The sequence below is a fragment of the Scyliorhinus torazame genome, chromosome 10 (assembly GCF_047496885.1).
Source record: "Scyliorhinus torazame isolate Kashiwa2021f chromosome 10, sScyTor2.1, whole genome shotgun sequence".
NCBI classification, from domain to species: Eukaryota; Metazoa; Chordata; class Chondrichthyes; order Carcharhiniformes; family Scyliorhinidae; genus Scyliorhinus; species Scyliorhinus torazame.
The window spans coordinates 90,699,005-90,723,114 of NC_092716.1; the positions used below are offsets into that span (position 1 = coordinate 90,699,005).

Sequence of the window (24,110 nt, forward strand, 5' to 3'; positions counted from 1 at the left end):
GTCACCATAATCTATAACATCATGACCCAGCACAACATGGGTCTGGTCACATTCTGGTTATGTTACTGGACTAATAATCCAGAGTGCAAATTCCACCACGGCAATTGGGGAACTTAAATTCAATCAATTAAATACATCTGTAATAAATGGCCATTGTCAGCAATAATGACCATGAAACTACCAGAGTCTTGTAACAACCCATCTGGTTCACTGTTGTCTTTGAGGGATGGAAATCTACTGTCCTTACGTACTGCGGCCTTACCCTGTGCGGCCTAGATGTGACTCTAAATCGACAGCAGTATCATTAACTCTGAACTGCTCTCTGAAATGGCCCAACAAGCCACTCAATTGTCACCAACACATTCTCACGGGCAATTAGGGATGGGTAACAAATATTGGTCTTGCCAGCGCCACCCACATCCATGATTTGATAATCTCATTCATCCCTTAGCCTAAAACTGACCTTGTGAAGAGGAGAATTTGTCATCACAAGGTCTGCGTGGTGTTCACTCAAAACAACGCTATCTTAGCCAGACAACAGGCACAAACTAATTCAGATTCTGGTGTACTTACGCCTTTCTCTCCTCATCCATACGATTCATCTGACCTCCCACAAACACACGAACCTTACAATTGCGCCACCTCTTCTTGCGAGTGAGCAAATATGGGATTAAGAGGGTGAGGCCTACAGTGATAAAAAACAAAGATTAGTACAACAAGTGTGACAATGGGACACGTTGGCTTGGCACTTTGAGGTCCTGCAATACTCATTTGCAGCTCTAATCACTTCCCCATGTTGTTTAAATGCCAATCATGGTCATGCTGTATTCCGGCTTGACAGGAGTGAGATCAGATGGAGATTTCTCGAACACCCCTGAGGTGGCAGATCAGAACATCACTGACAGTGACCTCGAAACAAGTTATCAGTCTATCTTAGGAACATGTCATGCATGACTTTAGACCTCGAGGGATCAAAGAGCACAAGATAAAGATATAAATTTAGAACATCGCTATCTGTTGCTCATAAATCATTAAACAAAGCAGACTAACACAGGCAGACGAGGAGCAGGCAGGGGATATAAAAATCACTCAATCCATCAAACTCAGTCCGTGGTGGTCAACTTGCGGCCTAGAGGCCAAATGCGGCCCATCTGTGTTTGAGTGCGGGCCATGAGACATTTTGTTGACCGTTGTCTACGCTAAGGGTTGTCACATTCCACTGATTTCCATCCACGTAGTTATTTTCCTACCGGTATGACTGAAGTGATATGCATGCAAGTGAAATGCATGCTGATTTTTCACAACACTGACAGAACCCTTTGCCTAGGTTGTCCATCACCGGTTTACCATCTCCCTAATTACACGGTCTTAATGGGAGAGGCAAAATACAGTGCAGGGAAAAAATAACAAGACAGATTTAGGAGAAACTCTGCGAATTCTCACTCTAATTCACTAAGATAGCCAAGCAAAGCTTCAGGAGAACACATGTTACCGACTACATGAAAGAAAGATAGACTTGCATTTATATTGTATCTTTTATAACCTCAATGTGTCCCAAAGCACAGTACAGTCAGTGAAGTATTCTCTGAAACCACCCCCTGCAAGTGAAGTCAGTGTTGTAATGGAGGAAACATCACAGCCAATTTGTGCACAGCAAGCTCCTACAAACAGCAATGACCAGATAATGATTTTGTGATTTGACTGAGGGGTAAATAAATATTGCCCAGAACACCTGGATAACCCTCATGACCTTCTTCAAAATTATGAAGGGCATGGACAGAGTGGCTAGTCAGAAACTTTTTCCCAGGGTGGAAGAGTCAATTACTAGGGGACATAGGTTTAAGGTGCGAGGGACAAAGTTTAGAGGCGATGTGCGGGGAAAGTTTTTTTTACACAGACAGTGGTGGGAGCCTGGAACTCGCTGCCAGACGAGGTGGTGGAAGCAGGTACGATAGTGAGATTTAAAGGGTGTCTTGACAAATACACGAATGGGATGGGAATAGAGGGATACGGGCCCCGGAAGTGTAAAAGGTTTTAGTTAGTCAGGCAGCATGGTAGGCGCAGCCTTGGTAGGCCAAAGAGCCTGTTCCTGTGCTGTACTTTTCTTCGTTCTTTGATCTAGTGCCATGGGATCTTTCATAGCCACCCAAGAGAGTAGACAGAGCCTTAGTTAAACATCGCAACAGAAAGGCAGCATTTCTGACAGTGCAGCATTCCCATTACTGCACTAGAGGGTCAGCTTAAATATTTGTGCACAAGTCTCTGGACTGAGACTTGAATCCATGATCTTGTGACTCAGAGGTGACAATGTTATCAACTGAGCCATGTAATCACCAGCAGCAGCAAGCACCAAAGAAAGCTGAATGAGCTGGATGTCAATGAAGTTGTTGATCCACCTTTCCCCCAGTTGCCGAACTAATGAATCCTCTTCCCCAAGCTCGAGGCATTATTTTCAATTAAGAACAGAAAAACAGTTGATGATGGATGAATATTTAAAAAATTGGCTATAAGTAGGTGGGAATTAGTTCCTATGGTAGTCGGTATTAGTGGTATTACGGTACCTAGATGGAGGCTGTAAGATCATTGGTGTGGGAGGTACCTGAGACAGGAAGATCATTGGTGAAGCCTGCCTGCTGGTTCCGCCCAGTAAGGCGGAGTATAAGAGTCTGTGTCTCCCTAGCAGCTGCATTCTGTACATGCGCTGCTGGGGGAAACATCTAGTCCATTATAACGCCTTCAATTGTCATCCAATCTCGCTTCTGGAGTCATTGATCGAGCATCAATTTATTGGACTAGATTTTAAAGAATGGAGCTCCGAATCAAGCCAGAGTGACTGCAACTCAGCCCCCACGCGACAAACTCAGCAGCAACCTTCAAACACTGGCTGGCGTGCTTCAACGGGTACCTCAGGATGGCCACGACTGCACCCATGGAGGACCAGAAGATGCAAGTTCTCCACTCGAGGGTGAGCCCAGAGACCTACACCCTCATCGAGGATGTGGACGATTTCGAGGCCGCGATGGCCCTGTTGAAAGGACACTACATTCGCCCAGTAAACCAGGTTTACGCCCGACACCTGCTAGCGACAAGGCGACAAATCCCGGGGGAAATCGCTGGATGAATTCTACCGCGCGCTCCTGGTACTAGACAGGAACTGTGACTGCCCGCAAGTTTCAGCCAGCGACCACACAGAACTTTTAATCTGGGACGCATTCATTGCAGGTATGCTGCCCTCCCAAATCCGTCAGCGGCTGCTGGAGAAAGAGACACGAGGCCTCAAGGAGGCACGGGCCCTTGCTAGCTCCCTGGATGTGGCCTCCCGAAACGCCCGCGTGTACGTCCCCGGCCGCGCGGCAGCCCCTTGGGCAGCGTGGAACCCAACCGCGGCCGACCCCGATGCATCCCCCATCCCCCACAAGCTTGTGCCGCGCGGCTACCAGGCAATCCCTGGGGGCCCCGCTGTTATTTTTGCGTGCAAGCCAAGCAGCCCCGGCAGCGCTGCCCGGCCTGCTCCTCCACCTGCAAAGTTTGTGGCAAAAAGGGCCATTTCGTGGCAGTATGCCAGGCCCAGGCGGTTGCTGCTGTCTCCGGGGGTGAACCGGGGCCGCCACCACAACTCTCTCCATGGGCCACATGCGGGCCGCGGGCACCGCCATCTTCATTTTCCCAAGCCATGTGCGGGCCCTGGGCACCACCATCTTGTTCCCCAGGGACCACCTGCGATGCGTGGGTGCTGCCATCTTGCCCACCCCCAGCCATGTGCGACTTGTGGGTGCCGCCATCTTGGCTGGAGTCTCAGGACCCCAATTCGGATGACCACACACCACGACTCACCTCGGTGACCCTGGACCAGTCTCGGCCCCGAACGCCCTCGACCGCGACGACGACCGTGCTCATCAAGGGGCGCAAAACATCCTGCCTGATCGACTCCGGAAGCACAGAGAGTTTCATACACCCCAACACGGTAAGGCGCTGTTCCCTTCCCATACAGCCAGTTTACCAAAGAATCTCCCTTGCCTCCGGGTCTCACTCTGAGATCAAGGGGTTCTGCGTAGCGAACCTCACGGTCCAGGGAAGAGAATTAAAAGATTTCCGAATCTACGTCCTCCCTCACCTCTGTGCTGCCACACTCCTGGGATTGGACATCCAATGCAACCTCCAGATCTTAACCTTTAAATTTGGCTGCCCTATACCCCCCTCACTGTCTGCAGCCTCGCGACCCTTAAGGTCGACTCGTCTTCCCTTTTTGCGAACCTCACCCCGGATTGCAAACCTGTCGCCACCAGGAGCAGACGGTTCAGTGCCCAAGACCGGACATTCATTAGGTCGGAAGTCCAGCGGTTACTGAAGGAAGGTATTATCGAGGCTAGCAACAGCCCCTGGAGAGCTTAAGTAGTGGTTGTAAAGACCGGGGAGAATCACAGGATGGTCATCGATTATAGTCAGACCATCAACAGGTATACGCAGCTCGACGTGTACCCTCTCCCCCGCATATCTGATTTGGTCAATCAGATTGCACAATACAAGGTCTTTTCCACGGTGGACCTCATATCCGCCTACCACCAGCTCCCCATCTGCCCAGGCGACCTCAAGTACACTGCATTCGAAGCAGATGGGCGGCTCTACCACTTCTTATGGGTTCCCTTCGGTGTCACAAATGGAGTCTTGGTCTTCCAACGGGAGATGGACCGAATGGTTGACTGGTACGGTTTGCGGGCCACGTTTCCGTACCTCGACAACATCACCATCTGCGGCCATGACCAGCCGGACCACAACACCAACCTCCGCAAATTCCTCCATACAGCAAAAACCCTTAACTTAACCTACAACAAGGACAAATGAGTGTTCAGCACCGACCGTCTAGCCATCCTCGGCTACGTAGTGCATGATGGAGTCATAGGCCCAGATCCCGAACGCATGCGCCCCCTCATGGAGTTTCCCCTCCCCCACTGCTCCAAGGCCCTGAAACACTGCCTGGGATTTTTTTCATATTACGCCCAGTGGGTCCCCAATTATGCGGACAAGGTCCGCCCACTAATCCAATTCTCGGTTTACCCCTGACGGCAGATGCCCGCCAGGCCTTCAGCCGCATAAAGGTGGACATCACAAAGGCCATTATGCACGCAATTGATGAATCCCTTCCCTTCCAGGTCGAGAGCGACGTGTCCGACGTAGCTCTGGCGGCCACCGTCTTCTTCTCATGCACCCTCCATGCTTCAGAAATCCGTCATTCCTCCGTTGAAAAGGAGGCCCAGGCCATAGTAGAAGCCGTGCGGCACTGGAGGCATTACCTGGCCGGCAGGAAATTCACGCTCTTCACTGACCAACGGTCGGTAGCTTTCATGTTCGATAATGCACAGCGGGGCAAGATAAAGAACGATAAGATCTTACGGTGGAGGATCGAGCTCTCCAACAACAACTATGAGATCTTGTATCGTCCCGGGAAGCTAAACGAGCCTCCTGATGCCCTATCCCGTGGCACATGTGCCAACGAACAAGTAGACCGACTCCGGGCCCTCCATGAGGACCTCTGCCACCCGGGGGTCGCTCGATTCTTCCATTTTATCAAGACCCGCAACCTGCCCTACTCCCTCGAAAATGTCAGGACCGCCTCCAGGAACTGCAAAATCTGTGCGGAGTGCAAGCCGCACTTCTACAGGCCAGAGAAAGCGCACCTGATAAAGGCTTCCCGTCCCTTTGAATGCCTCAGTATGGACTTCAAAGGGCCCCTGCCCTCCATCGACCGCAACACCTACTTCCTGAACGTGATTGCTGAGTACTCCCGGTTCCCATTCGCCATCCCCTGCCCCGACATGACCGCAGCCTCCGTCATAAAAGTCCTCCACAGTATCTTTACCCTGTTCGGTTTCCTCGCCTACATACACAGCGATAGGGGGTCCTCCTTCATGATGGACGAACTGCGTCAATTCCTGCTCAACAAGGGCATTGCCTCGAGCAGGGTGACCAGTTATAACCCCCGGGGAAACGGACAAGTAGAGAGGGAGAACGGAACGTTCTGGAAGACCATCCTACTGGCCGTACGGTCCAGGAATCTCCCAGTCTCCCGCTGGCAGGAGGTCCTTCCCGATGCACTCCACTCCATCCGATCACTGCTGTGTACCACGACAAACGAAACACTTCATGAACGTCTCCTTGTCTTCCCTAGGAAGACGTCCTCCGGGACCTCGCTCCCAACCTGGCTGGCAGCTCATGGACCCATTCTGCTCCGCAAACACGTGCGGGCGCACAAGTTGGACCCATTGGTAGAGAGGGTACACCTCCTTCACGCTAATCCTCAGTACGCCTACGTGGCGTACCCCGACGGCCGGCAGCATACAGTCTCCCTACGGGACATGGCGCCCGCTGGATCCCCACCCACATGCCCCCCACCAACCCCACCCTCCCTCCCACCAGCGCACCCCATGGCTGCCCCTTCCCAGGTGGATCGGTTCTTCCACTGGTCCCACCCAAGGGTGATGAAGCTACCGAAGAAGGCAAAGTCACGTTCCCGGAGTCACGGATGCCCGAGCCAGCGCCTGCATCACCGCCGAAACTGCGCCAATCACAGAGGACGACCAGGGCCCCCGATCGACTAATTGCTTCATTCTGATATGTACATGTAAAATGAATACTGTAAATAGTTGTGACATGTAACAAGGCAAAACACTGTATCACCGACGGGTACCACCATAACCTCTACCACTGTATGACACGAGACCACCACCCCCGCCGGACTCTTTTTTTAAACGGGGTGAATGTGGTAGTTGGTATTGGGGGTATTACGGTACCTAGGTTGAGGCTGTAAGATCATTGGTGTGGGAGGTACCTGAGACAGGAAGATCATTGGTGAAGCCTGCCTGCTGGTTCCGCCCAGTAAGGCGGAGTATAAGAGTCTGTGTCTCCCTAGCAGCTGCATTCAGTACCTGCACTGCTGGGGGAAACATCTCGTCCAATAGCCTTCAATTGTCATCCAATCTCGCTTCTGGAGTCATTGATCGAGCATCAGTTCCCAGGAGGGAAAAACTGTCCGGACCAGTATTCTCATCTCCCAGTTTTTCCTGGTGTTCCATTTTAAGGTCGACAAGGCCAGTTCAGACCACTATTCTCATTTCCCAGTTTTTACTGGTTTCTCCTTCTGGGTTGTAATGTTGTTCCTGACTGAAGCTGATGGAACATTTATGATAATAGCAAAAGGCATCAGTCGATCTTCTCTTCCATGGAGTGTCCTCTCCTCTGTGCTTCCTGTCTGCCTATCATTTTGTGACTTTTGATGTCTGCGTATCTTGGTCCCACCCAATCCCAACCTCAGCTGATATACCTGTATCCCTCGGTTTGAACCTATTTCCATCCAGGCAGTCAGACTGCAATGCTGGCTGCACCCTGTAACTACACCTAGAGGTAGTGCTAGCTTTGATGTCTGATGAAGACCACAACAGCTAATAGGATGGGCTATCCCATTGAAGGTAGACCCACAAATATGACAGGGAATGATGGGCAAGTGACAACTGTAGAAACTGCCATAGTCAATGTTTAACTATCTCCAAGATAGAGTGGGTAGCATACATACATATCAATTTTAATATATTGTGCTCTGGGACACCTCTTTCTAGATATTTGTAGTTGCAAAGGCCTACAAAAAAATAAGATAACAATTAAATGTACAGCTCCTCCTTATGTTATTTATGAACCTTTCTGAATATTACCTCCATCATCAAAGAGCCAGTAGATGTCAATGGTCTTTCTGCCTTGCTCCAACTGGAAGATGGTACTGGCCTGTTGTGCAAATCCAACAATACTGGAGTCCACTGATTTTAAAAAAAAACAGCAATCGCTTTTTTTTTACATAACAGAATCAGCAAGTGACAGAAATACCATCCAGTTCAAACCACACAATCCCAGTCAGCTGCCATAATTAAAACAGAAAATGCTGGGAAAACTCAGCAGGTCTATAATAATCATCTTTATAATATTCTTTATTGTCACAAGTATGCATACATTAACACTGCAATGAAGTTACTGTGAAAAGCCCCTAGTCGCCACACTCCGGCGCCTGTTCAGGCACACTGAGGGAGAATTCAGAATATCCAAATTACCACAACAGCACGTCTTTTGGGACTTGTGGGAGGAAACTGGAGTACCCAGAGGAAACCCACACAGGCATAGGGATAACGTGCAGACTCTGAACAGACATCGACACCGAAATCGAACCTGGGACCTTGGAGCTGTGATGCAACAGTGCAAACCACTGTGCTACCGTCTGGCAGCCTCGGTGGAGAGAGAAACAGAGTTAACGTTTTGATTCTGGATGAGTCTTCTTCAGACCTTTGGTTTAAGAAAGTTAGAATGATTGGAATTTTTTTAAAAAAGTTCTTTGGTTAAGGGGCAATTTAGCGTGGTCAATCCACCTACCCTGCACATCTCTGGGTTGTGGGGGTGAGACCCACACAGACAAGGGGACAATATGCAAACTGAACAAGGACAGTGACCCGGGGCTGGGGTCGATCCCGGATCCTCCGCTCCGTGAGGCAGCAGTGCTAACCACTGTGCCGTTCTGACGCCCCAGAATGATCGGAATATTAGATAGAGAATTGGGGTTTGAAGCTGAAAGGGATTGGAATTAGGACTGATGCAACAGAAAAGGGGAAGGAACATGTCTGAGGCAGTAGGAGAGAATCTAAATGATCTGTGACAGTTAAGCACCAGAGACAGTCAGTCTGAGAAAGAACAGTGAGAATTAAGAGAAAATAATAGGGAAAGAGGACATAAAAAGAGAGAAATATGGAATGGGGAGGGTAAGAGAGACAGGAGCAGAGAATGGAGAGAGTAACAATGAAAGAGAAAATATGTGGGAAGACACGAGACAAGAGTTACAAAATGGCAAATCTAAGATAGATAGATTATGTTGTGCAGGACTTCGGTGAGCCCACACCAAAGGCGTGCTATGTGCAGTTTTGATCTTTATACCAGAAGAAAGACATACCTGAATGAAGGTGCAATGAAGGTTTACTTGACTGATTCTTAGAAAATGAGGGGTCATCTCATTGAAATATATAAAATGAGGAGAGGGTTCCAGAGGGTAAATATCGAGAGGTTGTTTCTCCTGGCTGGATAACCTAGAACTAGGGGGCTTGTTATCAGGTTAAGGGATTGATTATTAAGTAGTGACATGAGCAGAAGTTTGTGAATATTTGGGATTCTCTACCCATAGAACCAGAGACAGGCGGCGAAATTCTCCCGAAACGGTGCGATGTCCGCCGACTGGCGCCCAAAACGGCGCTAATCAGACGGGCATCGCGCCGCCCCAAAGGTGCGGAACGCTCCGCATCTTTGGGGGCCGAGCCCCAACATTGAGGGGCTAGGCCGACGCCGGAGGGATTTCCACCCCGCCAGCTGGCGGAAACGGCCTTTGTTGCCCCGCCAGCTGGCGCGGAAATGAGATGTCGGGGCGACGCATGCGCGGGAGCGTCAGCGGCCGCTGAAAGTTTCCCGCGCATGCGCAGTGGAGGGAGTCTCTTCCGCCTCCGCCATGGTGGATACCGTGGCGGAGGCGGAAGGGAAAGAGTGCCCCCACGGAACAGGCTCGCCCGCGGATCGGTGGGCCCCGATCGCGGGCCAGGCCACCGTGGGGGCACCCCCCTGGGTCAGATCGCCCCGCGCCCCCCCCAGGACCCCGGAACCCGCCCGCGCCGCCTTGTCCCGCCGGTAAATAGGTGCTTTAATTTACGCCGGCGGGACAGGCAATTTATCGGCGGGACTTCGGCCCATCCGGGCCGGAGAATCGAGCGGGGGGGGGCCCGCCAACCGGCGCGGCGCGATTCCCGCCCCCGCCGAATCTCCGGTGCCGGAGACTTCGGCAACCGGCGGGGGCGGGATTCATGGCAGCCCCCGGCGATTCTCCGGCCCGGCGGGGGGTCGGAGAATGACGCCCAGGATATAGCACAGAAAGGAGGCATTTAGCCCATCTTGTCCTTGCTGACCCAAAGGCACTCAGGTGCCCTTTCTAATGCCAACTTCCTGCTGTGCATACTCTGTCATTGAGTAAATTTAAGGCAGAGATTAATAGATATTTTGGACCAAACGATATGGGAATCTGACTGGAAAGTAGAGTTGAGGTTGAGAATCAGCCATGATCTTATTGAATGGCAACGCAGGCTCGAGGGACCATACGGTCCACTCCTGCCCTATTTCTTACATTTCATAGTGCAGTCCTCATACTGTATTTATTGCTGAGGAATTAATGAAATCCATTACATCGGCACCCACAGGCCTTGTGCTCTAAGCCCTAACTACATATCTATGCTGAAATGTCTGTCACATACTCACCATCTGCTCGCATCATCCTTGAAATGTTAAGGCCCTGTTTCATCCTCATTATGCATACACCATAATTCAAGTCGAAAGAGTCGCTATAATTCAGATACAGATTTTAAACATAGCAGCAGGCAATGTCAAGTAATTCAAGAGGTAGCATTAGAATCAGAGAAGTCACCTGGTATCACTTTTGATCTCTAAGGCGAAGAGGAATCTTCCAGATTTCTTTTTTTGCAATCTGACCTGGGGTTTTATCTGTTTTTCCAGGAGATTACAGGCTGTGTGGGGAGTGACAAGTATGTAATAATGTGATGTACGAGGTATCACAGTTGTGTGCAACAGGCTGGATGGACCGATGGGTCTTGCCTCTATTTGATTTCATGCCTGTTGGGTTAGGCTCATGAGCCCTGCACAATATATACCTTAGTCATCGTCCATCTCGTGTAAAAGTCGACCCCCAACTTTAGGACAGAAATCCTTAATTTTTCACAGTCCTCAGGTAAAAGTCAACCCCCTGACTTTCTAAGGCCTCTCTGCTGCAATAAGACCACCACCCCACTCTGGAGGTCAGGATTTGAAGGGATTTTCTGATCTTGCACTAGGTCACAGAGTGCAGTTTGCCCACCAAGATATCGGGGAACCTTATGAAAATTTCCTAATTTTAATCTCCATTATTTCAGACTGCAGGGTCAGTATGCCCCAGCCCAGGAGGTATCCAAGTGGAGTATGTCTACCAATGTGTAGGAGTTGATGGGGTGGATACGCAGAGGATGTTTCCTTTTGTGGGGGAAGTTAAAACTAAGGGACATAGTTTCTGAATAAAAGGTCACCCTTTTAAGACAAAGGTGAAGAGATTTATTTTCCTTTCAGAGGGACATTAATCTGTGGAATTATCTTCCCCAGAAAGGAACGGAGGCTGGGTATTTACATTTATTCATGACTGAATTAGACTTTTAATAGACAAGGGTGTTGAGGGATATAAGGGAAGGACAGGAAGCTAGAGCTGAGACCACAGTCCAAAGATGTGCAGCTTAGATGGATTGGCCATGCTAAATTGCCCCTTAGGTGTCCAAAGGTTAGTTTGGGCTTTGGGGATAGGGCGGGGGAGTGGGCCTAGGTAGGGTGCTCTTTCAGAGGGTCGATGCAGATTTGATGGGCTGAATGGTCTCCTTCTATACTGTAGGGATTCTATGGACCTTATTGAATGACGGAGCAGACACAAATGGCCTGCTCCTTTGTAACCAGATGGTTGTGTGAACTTTGAGCATCAGAAGTTCATAAGCCGCTCAAAACAAATTAGAACAGAGACTGAAACGCCAGCATGGCTCTCTGCTGGGTGTGAGCCCCAAGCAGCAGTAGTTGAAAGTAAGCATCTCGAAAACATTACCTGCGTGAAAGTCGACTCCTTAACTTTTTGCCTAAAAAATGGGTCACAAGAATTCAACTTTTACACGAGTACATATGGTAATTCCAATTACTAACTACAAAAAATTTTTTTTTCACAATGTTCATTATTAGCAGTGTTGCCCCTTTATGGAGAGGCACTTGGTGATGTCGCTATGGGGCTAAACTTATCTGATCTTACATTCCATTTGGCCCAACTTAACATAGAACTCTTTCATGTTTTCTGATAGAACATCTTTATATAAGCACGGTTTATAAGGACAGGAGCTTTAAACCACAAAGGGGCAATTTAGCATGGCCAATTCACCTACCTGAGGCACGATCAATTGAACAAAGACTAGAGTTGGATACAACTGAGGCTTTATTGCTCTAAGATGTGTGGCCTCCCACAGCAGCTGGCGAAATGGCTGCTGAATGGAGGACACGTATATTTATACTCCGCCTACTGGGCGGAGCCATTAGGCACGGACTACCGGCGAACCTGTGGTACAGGTCCTACCTTACATCACCTAATACAGGTGCAACAGTGGTTTACCACATTCACCCCCTGTTAAAATTGAGCCCGGCGGGGGGTGGTGGAGAACTATATATAGCAATGAATTTATATTTACAGTATTTGGTCAGAAAAAAAATGACTTTTGAAGTCCGGTGCCAGTTAGAGATTTAACCGGTCTGGTGCCTTGATGTTCCACTGGGAGCGACGTAGCGGTGGCGGCGATGTCGATGCTGGCCTGATGTTCGGTGACTCCGGGAGCGTGCCAAAATCCTCTTCATCCTCGGGCGTTGGCAGGGGAAGGACGGATGGTTCCGGTGGGGTTAATGCTGGGAGCACCGGGGGAGGGGAGGGTGGCGTCGGGCCGGAGAGGTGTGCGTGGGTGGGGAATCTGCTGGTGCCAGGTCCCTGAGGGAGACAGTATCTTGGCAGCCGTCGGGGTACGCCACGTAGGCATACTGGGGGTTGGCATGGAGCAATTGCACCCTTTCCACCAACGGGTCCACCTTGTGGAGGCGGACGTGCCTACGGAGCAGGATTGGTCCTGGAGCTGCGAGCCAAGTCGGGAGCAACACCCTGGATGTGGACTTCCTGGGGAAGGCAAAAAGGCGTTCATGGGGTGTGTTGCTGGTAGCGGTGCACAGCAGTGACCGAATGAAGTGGAGTGCATCAGGGAGGACCTCCTGCCAGCGAGAGGCTGGGAGGTTCCTGGACCGTAGGGCCAGTTGGACGGCCCTCCAAACCGTCCCGTTCTCCCTCTCTACCTGCCCGTTTCCCCGGGGGTTAGAGCTGGTCGTCCTGCTGGAGGTGATACCCCTGCTGAGCAGGAACTGATGCAGCTCATCGCTCATGAATGAGGATACCCTGTCACTGTGGATATAGGCGGGGAAAACGAACAGAGCGAAGATAGTGTTGAGGGCTTTGATGAGGGTGGCAGACGTCATGTCGGGGCATGGGATGGCGAAGGGGAACCTGGAGTACTCATCGACCACACTGAGAATATACGTGTTTCGGTCGGTGAAGGGGAAGGGCCCTTTGAAATCCACGCTGAGGCGTTCAAAGGGGCGGGAGGCCTTCACCAGGCGCGCGCGGTCCGGCCGGTAGAAGTGCGGCTTGCACTCCGCACAGACCTGGCAGTCCCTGGTGATTGTCCGTACTTCCTCGACGGAGTAGGGCAGGTTGTGGGCCTTTATGAAATGGTACAACCGTGTGACTCCCGGGTGACAAAGGCTGTCGTGCAGGGTCCGGAGTCGGTCTACTTGTGCGCTGGCACATGTACCTCGGGATAGGGCATCTGGGGGCTCAATCAGGTTGCCCCTCAACCTCCTTCGTTCCAGTGAGAACAAACCGAGTTTATTCAACCGCTCCTCATAGCTAATGCCCTCCATACCAGGCAACATACTGGTAAATCTCTTCTGCACCCGCTCTAAAGTCTCGACATCCTTCTGGTAGTGTGGCGACCAGAATTGAACACTATACTCCAAGTGTGGCCTAACTAAGGTTCTACACAGCTGCAACATGACTTGCCAATTCTTATACTCAATGCCCCGGCCAATGAAGGCAAGCGTGCCGTATGCTTTCTTGACTACCTTCTCCACCTGTGATGCCCCTTTCAGTGACCTGTGGACCTGTACACCTAGATCTCTTTGACTTTCAATACTCTTGAGGGTTCTACCATTCACTGTATATTCCCTACCTGCATTAGACCTTCCAAAATGCATTACCTCACATTTGTCCGGATTAAACTCCATCTGCCATCTCTCCGCCCAAGTCTCCAAACAATCTAGATCCTGCTGTATCCTCTGACAGTCCTCATTGCTATCCGCAATTCCACCAACCTTTGTGTCGTCTGCAAACTTACTAATCAGACCAGTTACATTTTCCTCCAAATCATTTATATATACTGCAACAGCAAAGGTCCCAGCACTGATCCCTGTGGAACACCACTGGTCACAGCCCTCCAATTAGAAAAGCATCCTTCCATTGCTACTCTCTGCCTTCTATGACCTAGCCAGTTCTGTATCCACCTTGCCAGCTCACCCCTGATCCAGTGTGACTTCAACTTTTGTACTAGTCTACCATGAGGGACCTTGTCAAAGGCCTTACTGAAGTCCATATAGACAACATCCACTGCACTACCTGCATCAATCATCTTAGTGACCTCCTCGAAAAACTATCAAATTAGTGAGACACGACCTCCCCTTCACAAAACCATGCTGCCTCTCACTAATACGTCCATTTGCTTCCAAATGGGAGTAGATCCTGTCTCGAAGAATTCTCTCCAGTAATATCCCTACCACTGAAGTAAGGCTCACCGGCCTGTAGTTCCCTGGATTATCCTTGCGACCTTTCTTATAAAAATATTTTTTATTAAGGTTTTTTAACAACACAATTTTTTCCCCTGACAAACAGTAACCCCCCCCCCCCCCCCCCCCGTAACGAAATAACGCAAAATCTCCCTGAGCAAGATATATACATGGCAAGATGATATATTTACATAGCTTTAAACACTGGCTCTTGGCCGCACGTACCGTTTCCCCCCACCCTCATGCCATCTCCCGCTCGTCCATCCCCTCAAACAATCTCTCGTTTCCCCCCCCCCCCCCCCCAGGGTTGCTGCTGCTGCTGACCAACCTTCTTCTAACGCTCCGCGAGATATTCTAGGAACGGTTGCCACCACCTGTAAAACCCCTGTGCAGACACTCTCAAAGCAAACTTAATTCTCTCCAATTTTATGAACCCCGCCATGTCGTTAATCCAGGCCTCCAGGCTAGGGGGCTTCGCCTCCTTCCACAATAGCAAGACCCTTCGCCGGGCTACTAGGGACGCAAAGGCCAGAATTCCGGCCTCTTTCGCCTCCTGCACTCCCGGCTCATCCACTACTCCAAATATTGCTAGTCCCCAGCTTGGTTTGACCCGGACTTTCACCACCTGGGATATTACTCCCGCCACACCTCTCCAGAACCCCTCCAATGCCGGGCATGACCAAAACATATGGACATGGTTCGCCGGGTTCCCTGAACATCTTTCACATCGATCCTCTACCCCAAAGAACCTACTCAGCCTCGCCCTCGTCAAATGCGCTGTGTGAACCACCTTAAATTGTATCAGACTGAGCCTGGCACACAAGGAGGAGGTATTAACCCTACCCAGGGCATCAGCCCATAGCCCTTCCTCAATCTCCTCCCCCAGCTCCTCCTCCCATTTACCTTTCAATTCTTCTACGAGCGCTTCCCCCTCTTCTTTCATCTCTTGGTATATTTCCGACACCTTGCCCTCCCCGACCCATACACCCGAGATCGCCCTATCTTGAACTTCTTGTGCCGGGAGCAACAGGAATTCCCTCACCTGTCGCCTCACAAAAGCCCTCACCTGCATATATCTAAATGCATTTCCCGGGGGTAACTCAAATTTCTCCTCCAGTGCCCCTAGGCTCGCAAATGTCCCGTCAATGAACAGGTCCCCCATTCTTCTAATCCCCGCCTGATGCCAGCCTTGGAACCCCCCGTCCATCTTCCCCGGGACAAACCGGTGGTTACCCCTGATCGGGGACCACACCGATGCTCCCATTGCACCCCTGTGCCTTCTCCACTGGCCCCAGATCCTCAGTGTTGCCGCCACCACCGGGCTTGTGGTGTATTTTGCCGGCGAGAGCGGCAGCGGTGCCGTTACCAACGCCCCCAGGCTCGTTCCTTTACAGGACGCCATCTCCATCCTCTTCCATGCCGCCCCCTCTCCCTCCATGACGCACTTGCGGATCATCACCACGTTTGCTGCCCAGTAGTAACTCCCTAGGTTTGGCAAAGCCAACCCTCCTCGGTCCCTATTGCGTTCCAAGAACCCTCTCCTAACCCTCGGGGTCTTATTTGCGCACACATACCCCATGATACTCCTACCTACTCTCTTGAAAAAACCCTTGGTGATCACGATGGGGAGGCACTGAAACACGAACAAAAACCTCGGAAGGACCACCATTTTGACCGACTGCACCCTACCCGCCAACGAGAGCGGGAGCATGTCCCATCTTTTAAAATCCCCCTCCATTTGCTCCACCACCCTCGTCAAATTCAGTTTATGTAGGGCCCCCCAACTTCTGGCTATCTGGATCCCCAGATACCGAAAACTCCTCTCCACCCTCCTCAGCGGTAGGTCCCCTATCCCTCTCTCTTGGTCTCCTGCCTGTAATACAAAAAGCTCACTCTTCTCTACATTAAGCTTGTAGCCCGAGAACGCTCCAAACTCCTTCAGAGTCTGCATGACCTCCACCATCCCCTCCATTGGGTCCGCCACGTATAGCAGCAGGTCATCCGCATATAGCGATACCCGATGCTCCTCTCCCCCGCGGACTATCCCCCTCCATTTCTTAGACTCCCTAACTGATATGGCCACGGGTTCGATCGCCAATGCAAACAACAGGGGGGACAGGGGGCACCCCTGCCTCGTCCCTCGGTACAGCCGAAAGTACTCCGACCTCCGCCGGTTCGTATCTACACTCGCCACCGGGGCGCTGTAAAGGAGCTTAACCCATCTAATAAACCCTCCCCCAAACCCAAACCTGCGCAATACCTCCCAGAGGTATTCCCACTCTACTCGGTCAAAGGCTTTTTCCGCGTCCATAGCTGCCACTATCTCCGCCTCTCCCTCCTCCGATGGCATCATCATCACGTTTAAGAGCCGCCGCACATTAGTAGTTAACTGCCTACCCTTTACGAATCCCGTTTGGTCCTCGTGAATCACCCCCGGGACACAGTCCTCAATCCTAGTGGCCAGTACCTTCGCCAATAGCTTAGCATCCACATTGAGGAGCAAAATCGGCCTGTACGATCCACATTGCAGTGGATCCTTGTCTCGCTTTAGAATCAAGGAGATTGTCACCTCCGACATTGTCTGGGGCAGACAATGTCGGAGCCTCTCTTGCCTCGTTGAAGGTCCTCACTAGTAGCGGGGCCAGCAGGTCCACATATTTTCTATAGAACTCCACCGGGAACCCGTCCGGCCCCGGGGCCTTCCCCGCCTGCATGCTCCCCAAACCCTTACTCAACTCCTCCAACCCAATTGGTGCCCTGAAACCAACCGCCTCTTGCTCCTCCACCCTCGGGAACCCCAGCTGGTCCAGGAATCGCCTCATCCCCCCTTCCCCCCTGGGGGCTGGGATCCGTACAGCTCTTCATAGAAGGCCTTGGATACCTTATTTATTTTCGTTGCACTTTGAACCGTGGCTCCCCTTCCATCTTTGATTCCCCCTATTTCCCTCGCTGCCGCCCTCTTACGGAGCTGGTGCGCCAGCATCCGACTAGCCTTTTCCCCGTACTCGTAAATCACCCCTTGCGCCTTCCTCCACTGTGCCTCCGCCTTCCCCGTGGTCAGCAGGTCAAACTCCGTCTGGAGCCGTCGCCTTTCCCCAAGTAATCTTTCCTCCGGGGCCTCTGCGTATCTCCTGTCCACTCACAAGATCTCCCCCACTAACCTCTCCCTTTCCATTCCCTCTGTCTTCTCCCTATGAGCCCTGATGGAGATCAGCTCTCCCCTGATCACCGCCTTCAGCGCCTCCCATACCACCCCCACCCGCACCACCCCATTGTCGTTGGCCTCCAAGTATTCATTTAATACCTCGCCCATTTCCTCTGGCTCCATACATAGATTCCCTTGCCTATCCTTCAGTGGGCTAACCCTTTCCCTGGCTACCCTCTTGCTTTTTATGTACGTGTAAAAAGCCTTGGGATTTTCCTTAACCCTATTTGCCAATGACTTTTCGTGACTCCTTCTGGGCCCTCCTGACTCCTTGCTTAAGTTCCTTCCTACTTTCCTTATATTCCACACAGGCTTCATCTGTTCCCAGCCTTTTAGCCCTGACAAATGCCTCCTTTTTCTTTTTGACGAGGCCTACAATATCTCTCGTTATCCAAGGTTCCCGAAAATTGCCGTATTTATCCTTCTTCCTCACAGGAACATGCCGGTCCGGAATTCCTTTCAACTGACACTTGAAAGCCTCCCACATGTCAGATGTTGATTTGCCCTCAAACATCCGCCCCCAATCTGTGTTCTTCAGTTCCCGCCTAATATTGTTATAATTAGCCTTCCACCAATTTAGCACATTAATCCTAGGACCACTCTTATCCTTGTCCACCAGTACTTTAAAACTTACTGAATTGTGGTCACTGTTCCTGAAATGCTCCCCTACTGAAACATCTACCACCTGGCCGGGCTCATTCCCCAATACCAGGTCCAGTAGAGGAACTTTCCCTAGTTGGACTGTCTACATATTGTTTTAAGAAGCCCTCCTGGATGCTCCTTACAAACTCCGCCCCATCTAAGCCCCTGGCACTAAGTGAGTCCCAGTCAATATTGGGGAAGTTGAAGTCTCCCATCACCACAACCCTGTTGTTTTTACTCTTTTCCAAAATCTGTCGACCTATCTGCTCCTCTATCTCCCGCTGGCTGTTGGGAGGCCTGTAGTAAACCCCCAACATTGTGACTGCATCCTTCTTATTCCTGATCTCTACCCATATAGCCTCACTGCCCTCTGAGGTGTCCTCCCGCAGTACAGCTGTGATATTCTCCCTAACCAGTAGCGCAACTCCGCCACCCCTTTTACATCCCCCTCTATCCCGCCTGAAACATCTAAATCCTGGAACGTTTAGCTGCCAATCCTGCCCTTCCCTCAACCAGGTCTTTGTAATGGCAACAACATCATAGTTCCAAGTTCCAAGCTCTAAGTTCATCTGCCTTACCCGTAATACTTCTTGCATTAAAACATATGCACTTCAGGCCACCAGACCCGCTGTGTTCAGCAACTTCTCCCTGTCTGCTCTGCCTCAGAGCTCCAGTGTCCCTATTCCCTAGTTCTCCCTCAATGCTCTCACCTTCTGACCTATTGCTCCCGTGCCCATCCCCCTGACATACTAGTTTAAACCCTCCCGTGTGACACTAGCAAACCTCGCGGCCAGGATATTTATGCCTCTCCAGTTTAGATGCAACCCGTCCTTCTTATATAGGTCACACCTGCCCCGGAAGAGCTCCCAGTGGTCCAGATAACGGAAACCCTCCCTCCTACACCAGCTGTTTAGCCACGTGTTTAGCTGCTCTATCTTCCTATTTCTAGCCTCACTGGCACGTGGCACATGGAGTAATCCCGAGATTACAACCCTAGAGGTCCTGTCTTTTAACTTTCTGCCTAGCTCCCTGAACTCCTGCTGCAGGACCTCATGCCCCTTCCTGCCTATGTCGTTAGTACCAATATGTACAACAACCTCTGCCTGTTTGGCCTCCCCCTTCAGGATGCCCTCTACCCGTTCGGAGACATCCTGGACCCTGGCACCAGGGAGGCAACATACCATCCTGGAGTCTCTTTTACGTCCACAGAAGCGTCTATCTGTGCCCCTGACTATAGAGTCTCCTATTACTATTGCTCTTCTGCACTTTGACCCATCAGAGCCAGCCGTGGTGCCATTGCTCTGGCTGCTGCTGTTTTCCCCGGATAGGCTATCCCCCGCGACAGTATCCAAAGGGGTATACCTGTTCGAGAGGGGGACAACCACAGGGGATTCCTGCACTGACTGCCTGCCCTTACTGGTGGTCACACATTTCTCTGCCTGCACCTTGGGTGTGACCACATTTATATAACTGCGATCAATGACGCTTTCCGCCACCTGCATGCTCCTAAGTGCATCCAATTGCTGCTCCAACCGAACGATGCGGTCTGTGAGGAGCTCCAGTTAGGTGCACTTTCTGCAGATGAAGCCATCCGGGACGCTGGAAGCCTCCCAGACCTGCCACATCTCACAGTCAGAGCACTGCACCCCTTTAACTGACATTGCGTCAATTAATTAAAATTAAAAGTTTAAAATTTAAAAAAATATTTTTAATTTTTTTTTTTAAAGTTACTGTTAACTATCTGTTTCCTAGCACTAGATTTCTAATTTAAATGCGAAAGCTAAATATAGTACTCTCCGATCTCTGGCTTAGATACCCCTCTAAATTATAATTATGTAATTATGTTTAACTAGTTACCAATGCTTAATTTTTTTAATTTAGTGTAGATTCCCAACCAGCCACTCAGGTCACAGCTTTTGTGTGATGTCACTTCAGTTCCCCCCCCCACACACAATTTGAAAAAGGTATAAAAGTAAAAATGAGTAAAAATCACTTACTTACCTTCTTACCTTCTGAGTGTCTTAGATGTTATCAGGTTCTCTCCCTGACAGAGACTGCTCCTCCTCCTCCGAACGGCTCCCAAAACTAGGCCGCGATCTTTTAAAATCTCCGCTCTGACTCGCAGTTCCTGCGCTTTTTAAATCTCCCGTGCTTTTTAAATCTCCCCACTGGGACCCACTGGGCGTAGTACGAGAAGAACCCCAGGCAGCGTTTGAGGGCCTTGGGGCAGTGGGGGAGTGGAAGCTCCATGAGTGTGCGCATGCGGTCAGGATCGGGCCCCAGATCTCCATTCTGGGCCACATAGCCGAGTATGGCTAAGCGGGTCGTGCTAAACATGCACTTCTCCTTGTTGTAGGTGAGGTTGAGGAGAGTGGCGGTGTGGAGAAAATTGGCAAGGTTGGCATCGTGGTCCTGCTGGTCATGGCCGCAGATGGTGATGCTGTCTAGGTACGGGAAGGTGGCCTCTTTGGATGGTGGGGTGTACCGCGAGGGAGCAGTGCCTTACCGTATCCGGCTGTATGAAGCTTTCGGTGCTCCCGGAGTCCAGCAGGCAAGAGGTCACGTGGCCGTTGATTTTGACACGATCCGATGCGGTGGCCAGGTTGTGCGGACGAGATTGGTCGATCGTCACTGGGCGAGCCTTGGTCGGTTGTCGCTGACGTCGGATGATGGGGAAACGGGGGGGCCCAGGTCCTGGAATGCTGTCGGTGTCTATGTCCCGTGGGGGAGACAAGATAGCGGCGCCTGAAGATCCTGCGGGGGACAAAATGGCAGCGCCCACTGGCCACGTGTGGCCCCGGGAGGTGAAGATGGCGGTGCCCATTGGCCACGTGTGGCCCTGGGAGGTGAAGATGGCGGTGCCCATTGGCCACGCGTGGCCCCGGGAGGTGAAGATGGCGGTGCCCATTGGCCGCGCGTGGTCAGGGGAGATGAAGATGGCGGCGGCCATTGTGTGTAGGCTAGGGGGGTGGGGGCGATAGCGGCGACTACGCGGGTCTGGCACACCGCGGCGAAGTGCCCCTTTTTGCCGCAAGCCTTGCAAAGGGCAGCGCGGGCCAGGCAGCGTTGGCGAGGGTGCTTCTGCTGGCCGCAGAAGTAGCATCGGGGACCCCCGGGCTGGCGTGTGACGCAGGCGTACTGACTGGGTAAGGCCCCCGCTGGGGCGGCCATTTGTGGGGTCCACGAGGGGTGGGAGGGGTGGGCCGCGCGGCTGGTGTGGCAGGCCTGAATGTTACGTGAGGTAACCGTCATGGAGTGCGCTAGCTTCTTTGTTTCAGCTAGGTCGAGCATGGACCCTTCTAACAGTCTTTGGCGTATGAGGTCCGGCTCAATCCTCGTTACGAACGCATCCCGCATAAGAAGGTTGGAATGTTCAGTGGCCGTAACGGCCTGACAGTCACAGTCCCGGACGAGTGGGATTAGGGCCCGCCAGGAGTCTTCTATGGACTCACCAGGGAGTTGAGAGCGAGTGGCGAGTACGTGCCTGGCAAAGAGTGTGTTCGTTTTCTGTGCGTAGTTTTCTTTGAGAAGCGCCATGGCACAGCGTAGTTCGGGACGTCCTGGATCAGCGAAAACATGTTGGAGCTCAACCTTGAGTACAGGATCTGTGTCTTCTGAGCCTCCAGAACAAGTGTGGTCACGGAGTTGATGTACACCTCGAAGCAAGCTAGCTAGCAAAGCTGGCTGTAGTCCACGACCATTCTGTGTTTCTCCCCAGTTTTAATGGCATCGCTTGATTGCGGATCCAGCTGCAGGCGATCTGGTTTGATTCGGAGGTCCATCTTTTAGAAAATCTTAGAGCAGTAAATTGAGGCACAATCAATTGAACAAAGACTAAATTTGGATACAACTGAGGCTTTATTGCTCTAAGATGTGTGGCCTCCTACAGCAGCTGGCGAAATGGCTGCTGAATGAAGGACACGCATATTTATACTCCGCCTACTGGGCAGAGCCAGTAGGCAGGGGCTACCGGCGAACCTGTAGTACAGGTCCTACCTTACATCACCTAATACAGGTGTAACAGTGGTTTATAGAATTTACAGTGCAGAAGGAGGCCATTCGGCCCATCGTGTCTGCACTGGCTCTTGGAAAGAGCACCCCACCCAAGCCCACACCTCCACGCTATCCCCATTACCCAGTAACCCCACCCAACACCAAGAGCAATTTTGGACACCAAGGACAATTTAGCATGGCCAATCCACCTACCGCGCACATATTTGGGTTGTGGGGGTCAGTCCCACGCAGACACGGGGAGAATGTGCAAACTCCACACGGACAGTGACCCAGGGCCGGAGGAGTAACGTGCTGAGCTTGCCAGTGATGTCCACATCCCAAGAAAGAATAAAGAGAAAAAGATATGTTACACCACATTATGGCTCAGTATCTAAATTTGATTATCTTGGGACTTTCTGAAACCTACTACCTTATCTTTCTGTTTTTCTTTATAAATGTTTCTGTATTTAAATATTAGTTTTAAACTGCAGACAGCTGTCCCTTTTTTTCATTTTCTTTAGTGACAGCAGACTGTGGTGGGCATGTCACACTCTCCAGCAAGCATTTACCACAATCAGGGTTAGCAGTTAGACTTCTGCCCACCATATTCAGTGAGTAGCAAAGGTTTAAGTTTCAGTTCATGATACCATCTGTAGTCTAACCTTGAAAGTGTTGGCAAAAGCCCAAATATAATACCCTGCAAATCAGAATATGATGAAACTTGTTAAAATTATAACACTTTGAAGTAAATTCCCATCAACAGTGCTTGAAAGTCGAAGTCCTTTTAAAATGATTGGCCTTTTGCACACTGAAGTAATATAGAGTTGTTGGATACTTACTAGATAACGCCAATGTAATGTTCCACATTCTGTGGGTGATCAGATTGCCAATTCCTTTTAAACCCCATCACAAGTATGTTGGGCTTCATCCTCCCAAGACCTACAGCCTATTAAACAGGTAACATGATTAGTTTTAATATGTATGAAAATATAACATAGGGTGATGAAGGAGTTGTATAAAACACTTGTTAGGGCACAGCTAGAGTACTGTATGCAGTTCTGGTTGGCATCCAATAGGAAGGATGTGATTGCACTGGAAAGGGTGCAGAGGAGATACACCAGGAAGCTGCATGGGTTGGAACGTTTCAGCTATGAAGAGAGGAAAGTTGGCTGCGATTGTTTTCCTTAGAGCAGAGAAGGCTGAGGGGGGACCTCATTGAAGGGTACAAAACTATGAAGAACCTAGACAGAGCTGACAGGAAGAATGTTTTCCCCTTAGTTGAGGGGTCAATAACCAGGGGGCATAGATTTACGATAACCGACAGGAGATTTAGAGGGGATTTGAGGTAAACGTTTTCATCCAGAGGGTGGTGGGAATCAGGAACTCACTGCCTGAAAGGGTGGTAGAACCCTCATAACATTTTAAAAACATTTAAATGAGCTTTTGAAACACCATAGCATACAAGAGTACAGACTAGGTGCTGGAAAGTGGGTTTAGAATGGATAGATGCTTGATGGCTGATGCAAATCCGATGGGCCGAAGGGCCTGTTTCTGTGCTGTAAAACCCTATGACTCTCTAACATTCTTTCAAAGTGGGGGAAAGATTAGTTAATTTAAACATAAAGAATGGAATTTGTTGTTGTAATAATAGTGAAGCTGCCAGCCTCATTTCGTGGACTGAGAAATCTGGCATTTATTTGACTTTTCTGCATCAAGTTGATACAACTGAATGTCTCAGGAGGACATTTATGAGGGT

General features: G+C 50.6%; 1 protein-coding gene across 4 annotated transcripts in view; it reads right to left on the reverse strand.

The window, feature by feature from the left end:
* Positions 1-24,110, reverse strand: part of slc12a3 (solute carrier family 12 member 3) — a 143,158-nt gene that overhangs the window by 5,192 nt on the left and 113,856 nt on the right. For all 4 annotated transcript variants that reach the window (XM_072518420.1, XM_072518421.1, XM_072518419.1 and 1 more), the window contains 4 exons: positions 23,194-23,300; positions 10,324-10,406; positions 7,704-7,805; positions 574-685 (listed from right to left, as the gene is read on the reverse strand). In XM_072518420.1, coding sequence (XP_072374521.1) covers positions 574-685; positions 7,704-7,805; positions 10,324-10,406; positions 23,194-23,300 — 404 coding nt within the window. The remainder of the gene's footprint in view (positions 1-573; positions 686-7,703; positions 7,806-10,323; positions 10,407-23,193; positions 23,301-24,110) is intronic.